This window comes from Aulonocara sp. 'chitande type north' Nkhata Bay, linkage group LG2 (genome assembly GCF_057382095.1).
Source record: "Aulonocara sp. 'chitande type north' Nkhata Bay isolate Kocher_YH1m ecotype deep benthic linkage group LG2, A_spYH_male_GT1.1, whole genome shotgun sequence".
In the NCBI taxonomy this organism is placed as follows: Eukaryota; Metazoa; Chordata; class Actinopteri; order Cichliformes; family Cichlidae; genus Aulonocara; species Aulonocara sp. 'chitande type north' Nkhata Bay.
The window spans coordinates 5,037,418-5,058,031 of NC_141345.1; the positions used below are offsets into that span (position 1 = coordinate 5,037,418).

Below are 20,614 nucleotides of genomic sequence, written 5' to 3' on the forward strand. Positions count from 1 at the left end.
AAAAAATCCAGCAAAGTCCTAAAATTGGACTCTAGAGATCATCAGACCCTTCAGATGATTCATTCACCGTTTGATGAAGTCTCATCAACAGTGAGCACAGTGAGGGTCTACAGCCATCTGTAAAACACGGTGGAGGCGGCATACTGTACCTTGTTTGGAGAGAAATATAAGGAAACGAAGAGTGGCCCAAGACTTTTTGCACATTAATAATGTATTTGATCTATTTGTTCTGTTTTTAACAGATGAAGTTTATGGTCCTAGTCCTGTCTGAGCTGAAAAAGGTTCACTACGTTTACTTGCTCTCTTCACATTTACATTGCATCTAATAAAAAACAACACAAATTATCTTATAAAAATATATCAGAGACATATGCTGAGTAAGGATGTCAGCTTTGACTTTAGATTTTTTTTCATACTTATAAGATCTTAAAAGTCCAACTGACTTAGCAGTAGATGGCTCTGATTCTGACCAAGGAAATCAGCTTGGCATGGTCAATAACTTCCTTTAAGGCATGTCTAAGAACACATATTTTTATGGAAAAATTAACTTTATTGCCCTTCATATTTTTTAAGGATTTAATTAGTTTGATTGCCTTTGTGAAGCACGTTTTAATCTGTAATAGAGAAGTATTCATCGGAATTTATATTTTGCTACACATATTGCAACCGTTTTTTGGACAGGTGACGTTTTTTTAATCGACATTATTTTATTACTACCCAAAGTTCAGTTTGAGGCTTTAATTTGGTGAGAGAACGAGTGAGGGGAATTTATATATAATAAATTAAGTCTTTTATATATATTTTTTTTTCTCAAAAACCTGAGTAAGCTTAACTTCTTGTGGAACTAATAGGCCGAAAAGTCGTTTCTGCGGAGGCATTTAACATCCGTGCCAGTCGCTAGCTAGCACTGTGTAGTTCACCTGTCGCTGTGTGTTTGATGAAGTGCGGAGCTAAGGGGAGATGTGGTCCTTTTTCGCTAGGGATCCCGTGAAAGACTTTGCGTATGAACTTCTTCCAGACAGCCAGGAAAAGTCCGGAATATGGACTCTACACCGGGGAAAGCGAAAGGTAAAAGCGGCATCCCGCTGCTGCTGATGCACTAGCAGTCAGCGTTAGCTCGATCGGTTGTAGGGCCTGCCAATAAGCTGACAAGTCAGCTTTAGAGCTTGATTTAGCCTTCAGATTAAATGTCAGCTCTGTTAGCGTTTTTCGGGTGTTTTTCATTCATTCGTTCAGTCAGTCAGTCAGTCAGTCAGTCAGTCAGTCTTGGTAGTCTTTTTTTTTTTTCTTTTGCTTGGTCTGTCTGTCTGATAATTGTCGCTGACTAGCCTAGCTCAGGGTTTTTGTTTACCCCCAGAGTCAGACACGTATTTCTCGCCACGTCACCCGTTTTAGCCGAGTAACGGCTCTTATTTGAGCTGTTTTAAAGTTAATGCTTTATTTCAGGAATGAAAGATTCCGTCTTAACTGCAGACAGCACTGCATACAACCCACTGCTTCATTATTATCACCGAGAAGCGGAAAGCTATAATCTCAGTGTCATCATCTTCACCGCGGGCAGCCGAGCCCAAACTTCCTACTTTCGTCATCCTCAGTCACATTAAATGTCTTTTCAAAATTCTGTATACAGTATTGACAGTTACTTCTTACTGGTAATATTTTCTGCACGATGGCTACATTTATATCTATATTTAATACAGCACGGATGTAAGGCCACGATACTGTTCACATCAGTCCGATGAAATGGGAGTGTTGGTGTAAGTCAAGCTAGTACATAATTTACCCTAATTTCTGGAATTTTGATTGTAGGGTGAATGTAGATTTTTTTCCTATTATAATTGCTTAAATATAGCTATGATAATATTACCTGTAAATTTATAACACCAGTGAAATATTACAATGGAAGGAAAATGGGAGTAGTCTGTTTGAACAGGATAGCTTCACTTCAGATTAATTTAGTTTTATTTGTATAGCACCAAATGACAACAACAGTGGCCTCAAGGGCTTTACACTGTAAGGTAAAGACCCTATGATATTAGAGAAAAAACCCAGCAGTCAGATGATCCCCTGTGTGCTGTACTTGGCTGTAGTGTGAAGTAAGAAATGTCCGGCAGAACCAGGCTAAGGGTGGGGCAGCAATCTGCCATGATCAGTTAAAGTTGAAGAAAAAGAGAAGAGAATGGATAAAGTAGAGTATAGAGAGAACAGGGCAAAACAGAAAATACTGGAGAGACACAAAATTAAATGGCATGCAAGTAGTAATGTCTGTTAGTAACATGCATACTCAAGTTGGAGTAAAATTTTAGACTTGGACTACAACCACAAAATATTGGCTTAATTAAGAGCAATGGAGTAATTATAACTGGCTGCTCTTACTCCAATCTTTCTCCTCAGACCACTGGAGAGCCAGTGTCTGTGTTTGTATACGAGGTGGCTCAGGGCACAGAGCAGCAGACCCAGCTCGCCAAGGCTGCCTTCAAGCGTATGAAGACCCTGCGTCACCCTAACATCCTGGCCTATGTTGATGGGTTGGAGGTATGTATTTTATTGTGACTTAAATTTAACAGAAACCACTTTGCTTTAAACATACTTTTCTTGATATTTAGAGCTGAGATTCCATGTTTTGCTGTAATTGTCATATAATTAGTTGTGTCTCATTTCTGTCATCTGCTCTTCTCTGCATATTAAACATTAAGACAGAGGTGAGTGGGAATAGGTTCCTGTGGGTTTATAGTAGTTTTATAGTAGTTATAGTGAGTGAAGTAGCAGACAATTACACAGCTTTCTCTTTGGTTTTTAATGAGAGTGTAATTGACACACTATTCACTATTAGCTCAACTAAGGATATGATTTTACCCTTTCATCTGGAGAATCTATCCAAGGAATATGACCAGCAAACCATACAGCATTAGCTAATCATTTATTTAACCAGGGCAGGGCTCGCAAAATTTCTAAATCCCTGGTAGCCCTTCGGCACTCTTCAGTTTTTGGTAGCCCAAAATAAATTTAAGTAGCCCGAATTAAAAAAAAAAAAAAAAAAAGCAATTTTTTTTTATGTTTTGTTTCCGTTACAATATTATACTTTAATGTATAATATTGTAACGGAAACAAAAATTAATCAAAAAATTGTTAAAATACAAATCACAACAACTGTATAAAAATTACAATCATCAACTCAAATACTTGGTTCTCATTGAACAGAAATTTCTATGAACTTGTAAGAACTGTGTAGGACATGAATCAGTCTGTGTCAGATCCTGAATATGAAATTTCCACTGGAGTCACAGGTAAGAGGCAAGTGGAACCAAGATTCTAGGACATTTGCTATTTGAAGTTTGCAAAGACTGCTAAATTTTGCCAATGGTAGTTCACTCTTTGCAACATAGTACGCTGTTTTAAACAGCTTTTTCAGGACTTCTTCTTGTGCTTGGTTTATTTTTAGTATGTTTTTTTGCAATTGCTGTTTGTTCTGGGAAAGATACTGCAGACTGAGCAATAATGCATTTCTTGCATTTCTCATAGGTTCTAATGGGGTCTTTCTTAAAATCACTGGTCCCAGTAACAAAGGCGCTTGTTGACTCAGAAATTGAATGAAACTCACAACACACCTGGCAGAACATCATGTTATTTAGCTCGTCATATTCCAGCCACAGAAATTCTTTTGTCCATGAAACCAAAAAAGCTGCACTTTTTTTTTTTTTTTTTTTTTTTTTTGCTTCATAGTCTGATTTTTCATAACTTTTCCGTTTTGTGATCGGCTTTTCTTTGGCTGCCCCTTCTTCACCCTGACCTGTCTTATTTGGCTGAGCAGAACTAAAATACCGGCTTAAATCCTGCTGCTTTTACACACACACCTGCATAACGGTCAGCGATTCTCTGCGCGATCAACCTCTCACATGTTTAAGCTTGCTGCGGGAGATTTCACTTGTCATGTCTGAATAGTAAGCTAATGAGTGATAAGACGATGCCAGAGGAATTGGTGCGCAATTAATCGTCACTCACCAATCAGTGCTGCCGCTCTCTACACACCGTTCGCGTGATTGCAAAGTGAAAGCAAAAAACAAGAGCAAATTCTAACGCGATTTCAATATGTCACATATTGACAGTGGCTCATTGATGCTACATTTTCAAAAGAATGCAAAAGCACTGACATATATTTTCCTATGATAGCCCGACGGGCAGGGCTGAGATAGATTTTGGTAGCCCAACTAGAAAAATCGCTAGCCCTGGGATGTCGGGCTAGCGATTTTGCAAGCCCTGCAAGGAGTCTCTTGAGAGAAAACATCTTTCACAAAGACACCTGGCAATGAAAGTACACAATGGCAAGGTTGGAAAATGATACAATCAAGCAGAGGAAAAACAGTCAGTAGATAAAAATAGAGCATGTTGAAGAACTGGTGCATAATCAAATATCCAGCAAAGCAATGGTAATCGCTTTTTCTTCTAAAATATCTGTGATCTGAACTCTCCAATATTCAGTAAATTTAGTATTAATTTATAGCATGTTTTTAATAGAGATCTGATGGGAAAATGCTGTGATGTATAAATGTGCTGTGCATATGATAGATAAATGCAAAAACTGTTGTGGAGAAGCTGTTTTCCTATGTCAAGTTACTGTTTAATGCAGTGACATAGAATAGTTTTGAAGTATAGTTTTGCTTTTATTTTTTTTCCTTTCTTAGTTGATTGATGAGCTTGGTGTGGTTGTTACAGACAGAGAAGAGCCTCTACCTGGTTACTGAGCAGGTTACACCCCTGGCAGCCCATCTGAAGGCACGGGCAGAGAAGGGTGGTGTTGGGGAACTGGAGATCTCATGGGGACTCCATCAGATAGTGGTAAGGACAGGAGAGTTGAGCTGTTTGTGGCATCTGTCCTCTATTAGTCGTCTCTCACCGTCTCTTCCTCTGTTTGCTTACAGAAAGCTCTGAGTTTTCTCATCAATGACTGCCATCTGCTCCATAACAACCTGGGCATATGGGCTGTTTTTGTGGATCGAGCTGGAGAGTGGAAGCTAGGAGCCCTCGACCATGTGGCCCCTGAGCAGGGAGACCCAAGTGGGGTCTCGCTCCCTGCACCAAAGGCAGTTTACCCAGACATGGAGAAATATGACCCACCAGAGATGTCTAACAGCAGTGGAGAGAAATGGTGAGTGTGACATTTAGAGAAAAACTACCTGATGCGCTTTGGCTGCACCCTTTTGCACTGACCTGTGTGTATTTTTGTTACAGGGCAGGAGAGGTGTGGCGACTAGGTTGCCTGATTTGGGAGGTGTTCAACGGGCCGCTGCCACGTACTTCTTCCCTCCGTTCCCTGGGAAAGGTTTGTGTCTTCAATTGCTGTTTATCCAAACACCTTATGATTAAATATTGTCCTTGCTCCTTGGAGTGCATGCTCTTATTTAAGAAAAATGCAGCTTTTAGGAATATTTAGATTATGATGGTTGTTGTTTAAAGGAAATTACATGATTCTGCTTATGTAAAGAATCAGCAACAATAGACTGAACATATAGTGGGATAGCAGGGCCCTTAAATAATACATATGTCATGGTTAAGATCAACTGGAGAGAAACCCAAGAATCTGATGATCTAATATGAACCCGCGTTTGGTGCCACCAGGGAGAAAAAACTGTGAAAACAGGACGAAAGATAAACCACAGGAAAGAGGAAACAAAAGTTAATGGCTTGCAAACATGACTGGAGTGGAGAAGTGCTCAGTGCATCATGGGAAGCTCTCTAACAGTCTGAGCCTATAGCGGCATAAATAAGCGATAGTTCCGGGTCACCTGATCCAACCCTAATTTTAAGATTTTTCAAGAATTTATGTTTTAAGCCCAATCCTAAAGTAGAGAGCATGTTCTATGAGAGAGTGGCCTGATAGCTGAAGGCTCTGCATCCTGTGTGCTTTGAGTGCTCTGTCAGAATAGTGTGTTAATGAGGTCTTTAAAATATGAAGGGGCCTGCGAGGAGAAGCTCTTATGAAGGAAATGTGATCTCTCGTTGCGAGCTTTAGTCTTAGTGCTGTTGCTTCATAGGCTCACTGACAGCTGAAGATATATTTTTTTATTTTTTTTTGTCATATGAGAAAAAAAAAGAAGGTATAAGTCAAGTTTATTGTTTTTTTTTTTTTCTTTCTTTCTGTTCCCACAGATCCCCAAGGTTCTGGTTCCCCATTACTGTGAGCTGGTTGGAGCCAACCCCCGGACTCGGCCAAACCCTGCCCGGTTTCTCCAGAACTGTAGAGCCCCAGGGGGATTCCTGAGTAGCAGCTTTGTGGAGAGCAACCTTTTCCTGGAAGAGATTCAGGTCTTACACAGACTTTTGTTTGTGTTACAACTACAATAAAAACATTCTAGTCAAGTCACAGCATGAAGTATTAAAACAGAGGTTGATATTAATCAAAATCCCAAACAGATTGATGGCATTTGGCTAAACAAGTTTAATCTGGACACCATGCCTCGCTTTAGTCCAATCATCTATTGCAGAAATTAGATGATCTCTTTAAAACGATCCTTTCTAGATCAAGGAGCCAGCCGAGAAGCAGCAGTTCTTCCAGGATCTGAGTGACAATCTCGATTCTTTCCCTGAAGACTTCTGTAAGCACAAAGTCCTGCCTCAGCTGCTCACCGCTTTTGAGTTTGGCAATGCAGGCGCTGTCGTCCTCACACCACTCTTTAAGGTAAATCCCAACTCCCGAGGCGACTTTAGACCCTAATTAGAAACAGACAGTGAAGCAGACAATAATCATCAGTAAAATCATTCTCGAGACAAGTTGAAAAATGACATGATTGTAGCTATATCTGTGCACTTCTTTTTCTTCCATCTCTCTCTCTTCCTCTGTTTTTCTAGGTGGGAAAATTTCTGTCAGCAGAAGAGTACCAGCAGAAAATCATCCCTGTCATTGTGAAAATGTTCTCCTCCACAGACCGAGCTATGAGGATACGACTTCTGCAGCAGGTGTGGAATATTCTTTTGGTTTCCTTGCAGAGGTAATTATGTGTAAGATTTTAAAAACAAGTTCTGCACAAAACAGTTTTGTTCTTTTTAAATATTGACTAGTTTCAGAGATTTTTCAGTGATTAGGGTGAATATTGCCGAGATGGTGTTCTTATTTATTTTACGTTTTTAATATAGAGTTCATATTTAATTTTATGGTATGTTATTTCTAGCATGGAAAGAGAAACATTGGTTAAAAGAACAGTAAAACATAACAAACAGTTGTTTAATCACATGCCTGTCCAGCTGTTTTTATCTCTGTATTAAATAGAGATGGACCGATCCGATATTACGTATCGGTATCGGTCCGATACTGACCTAAATTACTGGATCGGATATCGGAGAAAAATAAAAAGTGTAATCCGATCCATTAAATATCACGAAAGCACCTCACAAAACTTGCAACACGCCGTAACTCGCCTCAGAACGTTAGCACGTCGGAGCAGTAGGCATCACGTGATAGAGCGGCTGTGGCATGCGGGACCTGTCGGTGGTCTGGATAGCATGTGGAGCTTCGCTAGCAACCTGGCATTTCATCTCCGACAAAGTTATCCCCGAGAGAAGTAAAGCAAGTGTGTAAGTCCATCTCTGAATGTAAAGCATTCCTGCGTTAAGCTTAACAAGCGATATATGGAGCGACTGCCTCTTCTTGCTGCTACTTCAATCATGAAACTGCTTAACGATCAGCTGATCGGCTTTTCTGTCGCGAGTCCATCTCTCGTGTTTGTTTTTGGCCCACTTTGCACCAGAAAGAGGAAACCAGCGGCTGAACAACAGCAGCACGTTTAAGCTTGATCAGCTGTTGTTAGAATTTATTTAATATTACTTTCTACTCCAGGATCTTTTTCTACGTAGCTGACGTAACTGTGCAGGCGCGGATCTAGCAAAGTTTAGCCAGGGGGGCCGATAGGGCATTAACAGGGAAAAGGGGGCACAAAGACATACTTTTCTTTCTTATTCTCATTTAAAATGTCTAGCTTTTAATAAATAATTATCTGACACCCAAAGTTTTAATTTGATGTAAAATGAATAGAAGTCAATTACTGTATATAGTGACTATTAAGTCTAATATATATACCCTAGTAAGCTATAGTACTTTTTCCTTTGGGAAGGTACCATCTGTGCAGTCTGCAATTTTGTTGAAGAAAGATGTTGAATCTATTTAATATTTCTTGAAAAAGAATTGATTTCTGTGCATTTTTTTTCACACTGCATCAAATTAAGGTTGATTACGTCGATTAAGCATCATGAGGTGGAGCGTGAGGGGTGGTTCCCTATTTTTTATTTATTTATTTTTGTTGCTGGGAGTTGGAACCCTATTAGTTAGGTTGCTTAATATTTACGCTAAGTACTCTTTAAAATACCAGAATAGGGAGGATGGTGTAGGTTTAAGTTTATTAGATTGATCAGTATTGCTGAACTATGAAACATTTTTTTTTTTGCATACAGGTATAACAGAATAGCTTTAGTGTAGTTGTTGTTTTAAACTTGAGTATGAACTTATACAAAATGCAGCAAGATATTTAAAAAACAGTTTTGTTGATTAAAAAAACACTATATCGGATTCATATCGGTATCGGCAGATATCCAAATTTATGATATCGGTATCGGACATAAAAAAGTGGTATCGTGCCATCTCTAGTATTAAAGAATAAAACCATTTATCTTTTACTCACCCTAACTCTGTCTCTGTCTTTCTCAGATGGAGCAGTTCATTCAGTATTTGAATGAGGCTGCAGTGAATTCCCAGATTTTCCCTCATGTTGTTCACGGCTTCACAGACACAAACCCTGCTATCAGGGAACAGACTGTGAAGGTAGTTTTCACAATTAAACACAAGCACAATATAACAGGCGTTATCTCATACATATAGTACATGACAGATAGCATCCTAAATATGCTCTCTTCCCCCTCCCCCCCAGTCTATGCTGCTGCTGGCTCCGAAGCTAAATGAGACCAACCTGAACCAGGAACTGATGCGTCACTTTGCCCGGCTCCAGGCTAGAGACGAACAAGGCCCAATCCGATGCAACACCACCGTCTGCCTGGGAAAAATCGCCTCCTACCTCAACGCTGGGGTAAGGCAGACCTGCATCACTGTGTAAAACTTAAAAAAAAAACAGAAAGACTGAGATCAGTGCTCAGTAAAGAATTTAATTGTCTCGCTGTTCACAGACTCGACAGCGCGTTCTGATTTCTGCCTTCTCTCGAGCCACAAAGGACCCGTTCCCTGCGTCGCGCTCTGCTGGCGTGCTGGGCTTTGCGGCTACACACAACTACTACAGTGTAACGGAGATTGCTGCCCGTATCCTGCCCACCCTGTGTGCTGTTACTGTTGACCCCGATAAGAGCGTCAGGGATCAGGTAGGGCTGGGTGATGTGAGGAAAATCGAATATCACAATATATAGATAGAGCTATAGATAGATGTGTATATATATGATTGCAGTATGTTCAAATAACCTTCAAAAACAAATGTTGTTTTTGGCCATATGTTGCCTACAATTGCACTGGTATACTCATTCAAATCAACCATTCAGTATTTTTTTTTTCTATACTTTGAATACAAAAAACCAGAATGAACTGAAATGTATTATTTTAACAATTTCTTTTTAACAAACATCAGTTGCACACGGAGGCTTTTCACAAATGGCTAATCATAGCAACAAAAAAGCAAGAATCAAGCAGGAATTCAAAATAAGACAAAATAAAACAAATGAATTTAAAAAGGTGCTCTTTTGTGCTTACAAGATAAAAAATGTGATGACCTGAAATTACAGAAACAAAAGTCTAGATAATGACTATAAAAACTCAGCGAGTCAGGTATTCGACTGCTGGAGATATGTGGTTTCATGGTTTCTCACAGCTTGTACTCTTGCGTTGGTTTGTAGTGTTCCTTAGTTTTACCTGTAACTATGCCAAGAATGTTTTAAATTTATTTGTAGTCTTTTTGATCCTCGATCTTACAGCTGTTTTGAAGACTTGCATGCAAACCAGCGGTTGATGCTGTGTACCAGCAGTGATGGTGGAGTTATCAATCTTGCAGCATTTAACTAAAAATAAAATGTGCAAGAACATTTCAGTTAAATGACATTAAATTAAAAATAGACTTTAGAAAAAAATAACATTAGTTGAAACAATATTGTGCACAAAGCTAAAATACAAATATGGTTTTACGGTTTTAGATTTTGTTAATTCAGTCACATTTGTCAAACGACTAGTGCAAGAAGGGACTATTTGCTGAAACTGGGATGTCTACATGTCTTGGTGCTTGTTCTGAACCTCTAATTTTGCCTGTCTCTTTCTCCGTGTCAGGCATTCAAAGCCATAAAGAGTTTCCTTTCCAAACTAGAGACTGTGTCAGAAGACCCCAGCAAGCTAGCTGAGATCGGTATGTAACTATAAACTGCACTGGAAATCTTCCCTCAAACTAGAAACTCCATGCTGTGTAGTTGTTTCTTTACCATGAATAGAGTTTGAGAAAAAGAAACAAATAATCCTGTAACTATCTCAGATGGCTTTAATCAAATTAATAGACACATTTTATATGAAAACTTAAACGTAACAACTCTGTTTTGTGTATCCTGCAGAAAAGGACGTAGCATCGTCTGCTCAGCCTGCAGGTGCCTCGTCCAGTTGGGCTGGCTGGGCTGTGACAGGCATGAGCTCGCTCACTTCTAAGCTGATCCGCAATGCTCCAGGGACGGAGGGGGGTACAGGCACTGAGGGAGGTGGACCTGCCGCTAATGCCACCAGCCCCACTACTCCCCCTAGTGCCAGTGATGGAACAGCCGCAACAGGTGAGGTGGAACCACAGCACCCTGCCTTTTTAAAAAAAAAAAAAAAAAAGATTTACATACACTAACATGCATATTTAATCTAAATAGAATCATCTAAAGAATATCAACACTGGAATAAGTGTATGTGTCTATAATAGTGGGACTGCTGGTGCTGGGAGGTGTCAGCTTCCTTTTACAACACAAAGCCTTCATCTGTCAATACAGATCTAAGACTTTATTGACTGACCAACGCGTTTCAGCTTGTGACCTTCAGATGACCCTGATGAGGCCACAAGCCAAAATGCCTTGGTCAGTCAATAAAGTTGTTCCTCTTCCCTTTAGGTGTTGCTGGAGTCCCTGCATTGTGCTTTGATAGATCTGTAACTTCAGGCAAGTCAGTGGATCTCACAGAATAGAATAGAATTCATTGCACAAGTACAAGGCAACAAAATGATGTTTGCGTCCATCCAGAAGTGCTTTAGCAAAAATATAGATATATTACAGAATATAGATCTATTATAAATGTGTTACAATGTACACGGTACTATGTTATCAATTTACTATAGCTATAAGTATGTACAGGCTATAACTGTAGTGAGTGTACAAGCTATATGCAGGCTATGAACATGTATACTTATGGTTATAAATATGAAAAGCTATAGCAGATCCCCGCTTAGCAGTTTAAAACCTGTGTGTAGCAGCAGAATAACGGCCTCTGTATCCCAGTTACTATTCTTTAATTTATTAAGTGTTCCCACACAAATCAGTGCCTTGAATCAGTGTCTCACATTAAAACGTTTCTTTCAATCTCAGGTTCTCAAGACAAAAATCAACAAGCCTCCCTGACTCACCACGGTGCCTCTAGTCGTGCCAACCAATCACAGACTCTTGAAGTAAGAGACAACAATGATGAGCCTGTAGGAGACCGCTGGGATGAGGAGGAGGACTGGGGAAGTTTGGAGGTAGGGAGAAAATAGTTAGGATATGTATTGTGCATAAATGGAAGATTATGGTCTCACATAATTATAATTTGAAATCACATAAATTGACTGCACGTTTCCTCAAAGGAGCCAGAGAAAGCTCAGACTGAGCCCGATGACTGGAACACCGACTGGTCAGGAATGAGTTCATCCAAAAAGAAGGTCAGACGGAAGATGCTAAGCAATGCAGTTATTTGACAGTCATTCCTTTTGTGCTCATTCTACTTCCTCTAATGCTGTGAGCACTGCTGATATTGTTAGATTACTGTGAGTCATATTAAACTATTAATCCTCCTAGTATAGTGTGCTGACTTGAAAGGTTCCCATTTACCTGTAATATATACTTGTATATGTTATTGAAAACAAATGTTTAAAAAAAAATTCTCCACTGTAAAAACAAAAAAATAATTGGTCACATCTGGGGGGTGTATGTAGATGTGGAAAAATCAGCTGCAGCTGGACTCATTTCAGTTTTCTTCGCTGTGACGCAGGCGAGCCGCTCATCCACCTCCATGGTGGTGAAAAAACAGAGCTCCGACTGGAGCTCAGGCTGGGACGCCGATGACAGCTGGTCCAACGAGAAAGAAGGTCAGGGTCAGAGCTCTGCAGGCGAGGAAGGCTGGGGGAACGACTGGGGGGAGGAGGAGACCGACACAAGCTCGGCCAATAAAACGCTGCCCCTGCCCGAAGGTGTGCGGTTAGCCAGCGAGTACAACTGGGACAGCACGACAAAGGGCGCCAGTCAAAATGATCTGTTCGCCAGCGTGTCCCAGAGAAACACAGCCAGCATGTCTGCTGCCACGGTGAGAGCGCAGTGAGCCAAAAATACAGAAGTTGGTTTTCAGATTTGAGAGAAAAAAACAACGGAGTGTTAAATGCACTTTTGATTATGGCTTGAAAGTCTTACATGTGTATTAGAGGGAACACCAAACTTTATCCGATTTCATTGAAATGGCATTTTAACAGAGCACACCATAAAGCTGCAGTCACATGATCAGCCCTCAGCATCACGGTGGGCTTTTTTTCTTCTTCTTTTTTACCTTCAAAATAAAATCGCTGTTGTTTAAGAAAAGGGCATTAACAGATCTATCTATCGATTGAGATCAAGATCACTAAATATTATATTATTTATTTATTTTTAAAGAATTTAATTAGATTTTTTTTTCTTCAGTAATTGTACATTGGCTTGATTAGGTTTGAATAACAGAGAATTATGTTTGTGTTGTTTTCTCAACGATAGTCTGGAGATGGCTGGGGCGCAGAGCCAACAGGAGACTGGGGAGCTGAGGAGAGCTGGGAGTCGGTAGATGGAAGCCAGGGTAAGTCCAACAACGAGGTTACCTTAATCAGAAATGAGAACCTGGATTGGCCTGATTGTAGAGACTCCACTCAGTTCGTACCTCCTTTCAGTCGGGCATTTTTAGCGTTTCCTGTGAGGCTTCTGAAAATATAGACCTGCAGTAATAAATCACAGAGCTGCCCCTTTATTTTTAGCTTATTCAGTAAAGGACCAGTGAAAAATCCATCATATGTCTGTTCACAATTCATAAGAATGACACCTCCTAGATCATTAGTCTGATTTTAGTGAAATTTGCTCACAATGATCAGCTGATAGGTCTTTAGTCAAACTGCTCTCAGAGCCAAGGTCACATTTTTTTGTTTTACAGGCAGTAGCATGTGAATTGTGATCGATCATGTGCCTCCTGAGCTACGATGTCATTGACATTCTGGTTTTATTTTCACTTAGGTCTCAGCAAGGCAGAGCTGTCCAAAAAGAAACGCGAGGAGAGGAGGAAGGAACTGGAGGCGAAACGGGCGGAACGAAAAGCTGCTAAAGGTCCTCTCAAACTGGGCGCGCGCAAGCTGGACTGATGAGGACCTAACAGAGTGGCACAAAGCAGCAGATCTAGGTTCCACATTCCACAAGTTAAGGACCAGAAAGAAGTGGCAGCATTAAAGAAAACTGACAGTCGCTAAAATGGAGAAGGCAGAGGAGAACCTTTCCTCTGGACGACTTTTAGTTTGGGGATTTTCTGTCTTTGTTCCTCTAAAAAAAAAAAAAAAACTGACACAGATAAAAGATGGAGACGGAGAGGAAATCTGGAGAGCAGCACCCCCTGCAGCAGAGGCCTGAGCAGGTTTCAGACGATGTCCCCCTCATTATTTTTTATTCATGACTCCCACAGTTGCTCTTGTAAACTATATGTACATAACTGGTGCATCCTGTCTTAAAAAAATGACTTTTTTAGAAGAAAAAAACCCACAAATATATATATATATATATACGTAATAGAATTTTTCTTCACACATGTATTGTTGTGCTGAATGTTTTTCAGTACATGTGAACACACACACACACACACACACACTGTGGTTTCGAATGTTTTAATTCAGTTACAGACTAAGAATAAGTTCATGCATGCACTGTGTATTGTGTGGCCTAACAAAAGGCTTCATGGCAAGAAATTAAAAACGTGCTGAATTTACTTTGCACATGCAACACTGTATTTTACAGAAGTGACCCGACAGGTAACACAGGTGACTGCTTAGAGATCTTTAAATGATAAACATGCACTTTGGAGGAGCTGGGACATAGAAAGATGCAAATCCGGTGGTTTTAGGGCAAAATCAGGTGAGTTTGTAGCCTTGTGGTGGAGGCTATGTGAAATCGTCTATAGTGCTTATGATCACCTTTTGGAATCACTTGTTTACCACCAAGTCATTTTAGGCAATATATGGTTTGGTATAGGTGAAGGAGAACCTTTTTATACTTTTGATTTTATTATTTGTGCCTTTAATTAATTGACGGGATCAATAACTCCACATTTAAACTGACACTTGAGAAGCGGACCTGGAACGCATTAAAGCGTACAGCGTGACCCTGTGTGGCCTGTCTGGGTCAGATATGGTATTTCTAGGTTTGGTCTTTCGAGCTAGACGTTTTATGGATGAGCCAGTTGACACAATCCGAACCCATCACCACTGGATCTAAAATCTGGGTTTTGGTTGTTCGGGTCCAGTTATGAAGAGGACTACGCTGCATTAGTCGAAAGAAATCCGGATGTTTTACTAAGAAAACAAATCATGTAGCATGTGAGCTATTCTGACGTATTAAATAAAGTTTCTTCTTCTATGCTTGTCTTCCTGTGTTTGAAGGTTAGTGAGTATGTTTGTATCTGTAATCTGAGTTCTGATAACACCTGCTGCTTTCTTTGTTAGCTCGTATAAAAGGGTCATTTCATATGAAATGAGTGAAACCTGAGAAAGGTTACCACCTGACTCCCACAGAATCACCTGATTTTTTTTTTTTTTTTTTTAAGCATACAATAACTTCAGTATGTTTAATGAGCCATGCAAAATTTTACTTTCCTGCCCTTGATGTATAAAGACTTTAGCACAGAATTTAATAATTTAATGTGTTATTTCCAATGGTTTTCTAACCCCCAGTAAATTCACAGCTGTAGGAGATAGCTGTGTGACATTTGTTATAAACAAGCTTCAAAACCTAAAGCCAACATCTTCAGAACAGTTTTTTTTTTTCTCTTGGCAGTAACTCGATCGCTAATCATTAAAGGCCTCCCACGGTAAGATAGAGGGATCGTGTGTATTAAAAGAACGACTAGATAGATGTTTAACACTACTGCATGATGTGAAAACACTGATTGCTGGACTATGTTGTCACTGGTGGGGATGGTGTTGCATATAAATATGATGTATATCAGTTTCAGTAGTTTAGTAACTGTGACATAGAGTAGCAGAAGCAAGCACTGTTACCCTGCATGTTTTATTTGTTTTCTGAAAATTTATGTGATAAAAGATAAAAAGATGGATTTTGATGAAAACTTTGAAGGGTCATATCACTATTTTTAATAGAGGTTAAACTGCATCTAGCCCTGTTCACAAGTGCTGGGGGGAAAGTGCTATAGTTTAAAAATCAGCTGATTCTGATGGGGCCAGGTGGGAGTCTGTTACAGATTTCATGTGGAGTGACATCCCTGTCACAGGTAAATTTTTAGTTAAACTAGACCGCAGAGCAAGACCTAAATAATTGTGAGAGACATCTGTTAGATCAAAATAGGGAGGCCAGATGCCAACAAGTTTAAATGTGGGGCAAAAGCTGCACTTCTGTGAGATAGTGGGGCACGTGGACGATGCTGACAGGTTCAGTTACTGTGTACAGGCCCAATATATTGTATCTCCACTTCTTTTGCTTAGGAAATGCTGCAGGTTTATGAGAAAGTTTGTGTATTCTTAAAGTCTTTATGTAGAGCTGCTGCTCTCACTGGTTTATCCATAGATGGCAAAGCTTTTTTGAGTCACAATCAACAATAACACACACACACACACACACACACACACACACACACACACACACGTCACTCCCCACCATATTTTCCTCTCTGTGCAAAACTGAAAAATAGCACAAAAAAAAGTGTCTCTTTCTCAGAAAATACCTCTGCTTCATTTTCTTCGTGGTCTTTTCCACTATATTCAAAATTTGCAGAGCTTGTAAGTGTCCCTGAAAGGTAAGATGTTAGTCAGTCAAGAACTAGTACAGATGTGGGAATTACAAATGCTGTGCAGTGATGTTTATCCTAGACATAGATCATAGACTTTTCCTTTGTGAAAGCTTCATTTGGTTTCAGGGATGAACAGAATTGGAAGTGCAAGAATGGTGCAGGGTGCCTTTGCAAAGACTTTAATGTAATAGGCTGTATTTAAGGGTCCAATGACAAGAATGCTATATCACACACACATTCCAGGCTATCATTGAGTCAAACAATTCATTTATTTAAAACTTGTTCAAACAGTGAAACATCAGAGGAACAGTGTAACACGATATATCTGTGAACTGTAGAAACATGTTGATCATGTAAGGTTTTTTGCTCTTTTTTTAAGAAATCCTACATAACCTAGCATAGAGACTCATTAGCTTAATATTGAGTATTCACTTATAGCACTTCCTATTTTCTCTCCCGATGTTTGATTATACCCATTTACTTTAAAACCATTTGTGAGTTTATAAAGTTATCATATATTATATAATCATAAATACCCTCCAACCGTCATCCCTCATGAGTCATTTCATTGATATGAAAACCACATATTTCATCTTCTGAGGAAAAACTGTCAAACTTGTGCTGTATGTACAAATTTTAAACAACCCCAAAAATACAAACTAGCCAGCCTTACATCATTTCCCCCCCCAAAAAAACAAAACAAAAGGCAACATGAAGGACAGATAGGGGTGAAGCCGATCCCAATTTCCTGCTAAATCACACATAACTGCATGCAAGTTTGGCAGTGTTATTTATCTGCGACTGATTATGGCAGGCGCCAGTTAGGCTTTGCTGGTGATCTGCTAATCCAGACCCAAAACAAAAGAGGACGAAGGTTCATCACTGCGTTTCCTTGTTTTCGTTTTTGCTTCCTCCCAACCATCGTGCCAGCGCTAAAACACCCACACCCGCAGCCGCAGCCAAGCCTGCATACATGGCGACCTCTCCTGCCTTACGCACCTGCAAGGAAAACATACATCATTGCAGCTAACGTGATTTATTTTTTTTGTTGAAATTTATAAAGTAGCAAAAAAAATTTAAATCCCCAACACTGCCCAACTTTAAAAAAAAAAATAACGATTTGAACTTTTAAAAGATTTTGGGCGGATTGGGTTTCAGTGAAAACATCTTCTAATTAAAAGATCATGACATTTATTTGTTCTTAGTGTCTGAAAGAAGCATTCCTGAAACAACACATCAGTGTTTATACTTAATGTACAAAGTTTGGAATAGGAGAAATCAAGTGGATGCAGAACTTGATTCAGTAAGAGCAGCTGACGCTCCTACTGAGTTTCACCTGCACTGGGAGCAGTTTAGAGTTTCACTTTCACTGCCTGTTAAGTTTCATTTTGACTCAGAGCCTTGTTCAGAAAAGGTAATGGGTGGACTTCAATGCACTTTAAGCAAATTCAACTAATCTTTGAAGGCTTTGTCTGTTTAGTTTCCAGGATCAGATACAATTTCACAATTTACACGTTTACTCACTGATGCTTAGATTTAAATATTAACTAAAGGTTGTAAAATCAGCGTACACAGACCTGCCCTGCCATGTCCCAGGCCCCAAAAGTTTCCTCTTATCACTGTATGCAGCACGTTGACTCCACTGATATCATTCCGCCCTTTAAAAGCCCTTCCCACTGTTACCTCACTCTTTAGTTTCTTACATAATCCTTTACCTTGTTAAATATGTGGTGACATTTTGATGTTTCGGTGTTGTATGAAGCTGGAAAGCCTCTTGTACCCTGCTTTGAATCCCTAACAGACAAATAAATTAACTGATATTTAATTACAGCTAATTGCAACTGATTGAGCCATTCATCATTTAGAAGATGGCAAACCTCCAGAGCAAACAGGAGGGGTGGAGCAAGCAATGTTTGGTATGAGAGATAATTTCCCAGCTGGTGTCACAGAAGAATGAAAGGATTCAAAGTTATAGCTATGAATGAATCTTTAATCCCCATGTTTGTTTTAACCCTGGAGAACCCATGGGGTCAAATTTGACCCCATGGTTTCCCTAGTAAACCAGTGGGGTTGGCTCTGACCCCATGGGTTCTCCATGGTTAAGAAATGAACTATTTCTTCTGTAAATTTGTTCTGGCTTTTTCTGCTATTTTTTCCTTCTTCACTGAAGATTTCTATTGTTTGAAACTTACACCGCCCAGCCTCCGCCACCGCCTGTGTGTCAGTGCTTTGTCTCACTTCGTGTTTTTATAGTGACACAAAGGATTGACGTGGTTGGGCCTACCTGCCGGGACTCCGCCTTGCCGTAGCGCAGCTCATTGACAAAATGCTCGCAGTTTCTCCTGACGACGCAGTACGGCAGCACCTGGCCCACCAGCCTGCGGGCCTCCCTCACAATGTCACCAGGCGAGTGCGGCTCGTACTTCTTGTCCAGACTGTTGCTGATTTTCCACTCGTCAGTTCCCACCACGTCCCACAGCCCATCTTTCTTCACCAATGCCTTCTCAGTTATGACAGACATCACGCTGCTGGAGCCGGCATCCGGGACCTCAGCTGGGGACAAAACCCACTCAGTTTACATGCTGAATATTGCAAGAGTTTGTGTTTTGAGTTGGCTGTACCCCAACAAATAATTTACATTCTGTTCTGTCCTGAAAACCCACATCACAGAATCTGCATGTGGCCTCTCAGATAAGCTGCCTTTTGTTTTCAGTGATGGGGTTTGGGGGAAGGAGTCCAGACAGTGTGTGTGTATATGTGTGTGGAGGGACTCACAGGGTGGTGCCAAGTGAACAACAAAGCCATCGCCAATGTACACAGCCCAGTGCTGGTAAGAGCCACGAAAGATCTCGATTAAATCCCCAGGCTCTGGCTTTTCGTCATACTTGGATTAGAAGAGAGGGGAAAAATGTTTGAATTTCCAAAAGAGTGTGTTTCTCAATAATTGCAGCACATTTGACCCGATCACGCTGACTCGCTTTAAATAGAAATCAGCTTGATGTAATAAACAGCTCTGAGGCTATAAATGCCATCACATTCTTTTACTAACCAGTGTTGGGGCCATGTCAGCCTGTCTTTGGTCTGCGAACTTCCGATTTGTTGGACTTCCTGACGACTTTCAGCTGTAGGGATTAAAGATAAATAAATAAATAAAAGTACACATCAGATTTAAGCACACCACGTGATACATAATGAAAGTAAAAGACCGATAAATCTAATAACACTTTAAATATCTGTATGTTTTTGCACACCAAACCGGGCTAGATCCTTCCTGAGCTGAACAGCGCCCCTCTTAAAAACAGCTGCAGGATTGTTGATGTTCCTAATAAACTGGCACATTAGCATAACCTCTGCATAACCTCTTTCGTGGAAATAAACGCCAAAGAAGCGAATGTTAGAGAAAAGCTCGCACTTTTAGAGACTTATATATCAAAATAAGTCACAAAGAGTGTTTAAAAATCGCACACGAAGAAGATTAGCCAGAATTGGTCCGTGTTTGCATCACCCAAAAGCCGTGAGGTAACACCATCATTCACGCGACCCTCAGCTGTGGGAGGTCTTTGATCGGGTTAATTCCTTACCTGCAGCGACCAGACTCTTCTTCTCCTTCTTCTGTTCTTATTGCGGTTGTCAAAACGATCTCGAACCCTTTCGTTTTGAAATGAGAGACGTCGCCGACGCAAACATCAAAAGCTCACTCGCGAGCGATCAGCTGATTCGTGCGCGTGCTCAGTGCCCTTCAAAATAAACGCGTGGCAGTATTTTATTTGTCTTTTTTAAGCGTCAGGTGATTTTTAAGATGACTTTTAAGATGACTGATTGTTTAAGCAAGGTGCAAGAATATTACAAGAAAACGCGTGAATATTTAATGATGTGATAAAATTAAGTGTGAAGGAATCAAGAGTCTGCTTTTGTTTCAGCTACAAATACCTACACTTTTTATTTTCTTTCTTTCATAAATGTGTGATTTTATCATGGGTAAATTTCATTTAAAATATTTAATTTATGTATAATTTATTCGCATTTATTTTGTTATTATTTATTTTTGTTAATATTATTTTTATTTTACCTTTTTTGGTCCGGCAGGTGCTTGACTTTAAAGTCTAATTTCAACAAATAACGACATTTTCTTTCTCTTAAATCGCCGGTTTATTATCCGCCACCCCCTCTCTTTCTTCTTTCCGTGATCAGTTATGATGGCCACGCGCAGAAAAACACGCAACTCAACCTTTAGAACCCCCAACACTTTCGGTTTAAATATAACTGAGAACTAAATCTTCACGAGGATTTTTTTATTGCGTGACGACGTGACGACGTATGCTTGTTTGCTTCAGTAGGAAGTCA

At 40.0% G+C, this 20,614-nt stretch overlaps 2 protein-coding genes across 2 annotated transcripts; one reads left to right on the forward strand and one right to left on the reverse strand.

Moving 5' to 3' along the window:
* Positions 1-749: 749 nt before the first annotated feature.
* Positions 750-14,891, forward strand: scyl1 (SCY1-like, kinase-like 1). Its single transcript, XM_086303715.1, has 18 exons — positions 750-1,068; positions 2,395-2,535; positions 4,714-4,836; positions 4,920-5,146; positions 5,230-5,320; positions 6,148-6,303; positions 6,518-6,676; positions 6,847-6,954; positions 8,696-8,809; positions 8,916-9,071; positions 9,169-9,357; positions 10,307-10,382; positions 10,582-10,791; positions 11,584-11,732; positions 11,838-11,912; positions 12,242-12,553; positions 12,991-13,069; positions 13,498-14,891. The coding sequence occupies exons 1-18, from the start codon at positions 961-963 to the stop codon at positions 13,620-13,622; spliced, it is 2,598 nt and encodes an 865-aa protein (XP_086159841.1). The 5' UTR covers positions 750-960; the 3' UTR covers positions 13,623-14,891.
* A 1,561-nt stretch (positions 14,892-16,452) lies between these two features.
* Positions 16,453-20,005, reverse strand: LOC147337319 (phospholipase A and acyltransferase 3-like). The gene is made up of 5 exons (XM_086303728.1): positions 19,852-20,005; positions 19,320-19,392; positions 19,046-19,154; positions 18,555-18,823; positions 16,453-17,269 (listed from the first exon to the last, which is right to left on the reverse strand). The coding sequence occupies exons 2-5, from the start codon at positions 19,332-19,334 to the stop codon at positions 17,150-17,152; spliced, it is 513 nt and encodes a 170-aa protein (XP_086159854.1). The 5' UTR covers positions 19,335-19,392; positions 19,852-20,005; the 3' UTR covers positions 16,453-17,149.
* Between the last annotated feature and the right edge of the window lie 609 nt (positions 20,006-20,614).

Excerpts from the sequence above, each read along its gene's own strand:
- LOC147337319 (XM_086303728.1), bottom strand. Across the intron at positions 18,824-19,045 it reads TGTTCACTTGGCACCACCCT|CTGAGGTCCCGGATGCCGGC; the intron begins GTGAGTCCCTCC and ends TTTTGTCCCCAG. Across the intron at positions 17,270-18,554 it reads GCAAGGCGGAGTCCCGGCAG|GTGCGTAAGGCAGGAGAGGT; the intron begins GTAGGCCCAACC and ends TTTTCCTTGCAG.
- scyl1 (XM_086303715.1), top strand. The coding sequence starts at position 961 with ATGTGGTCCTTTTTCGCTAGGGATCCCGTGAAAGACTTTGCGTATGAA. Across the intron at positions 5,147-5,229 it reads AACAGCAGTGGAGAGAAATG|GGCAGGAGAGGTGTGGCGAC; the intron begins GTGAGTGTGACA and ends TTTTTGTTACAG. Across the intron at positions 13,070-13,497 it reads GTCGGTAGATGGAAGCCAGG|GTCTCAGCAAGGCAGAGCTG; the intron begins GTAAGTCCAACA and ends ATTTTCACTTAG.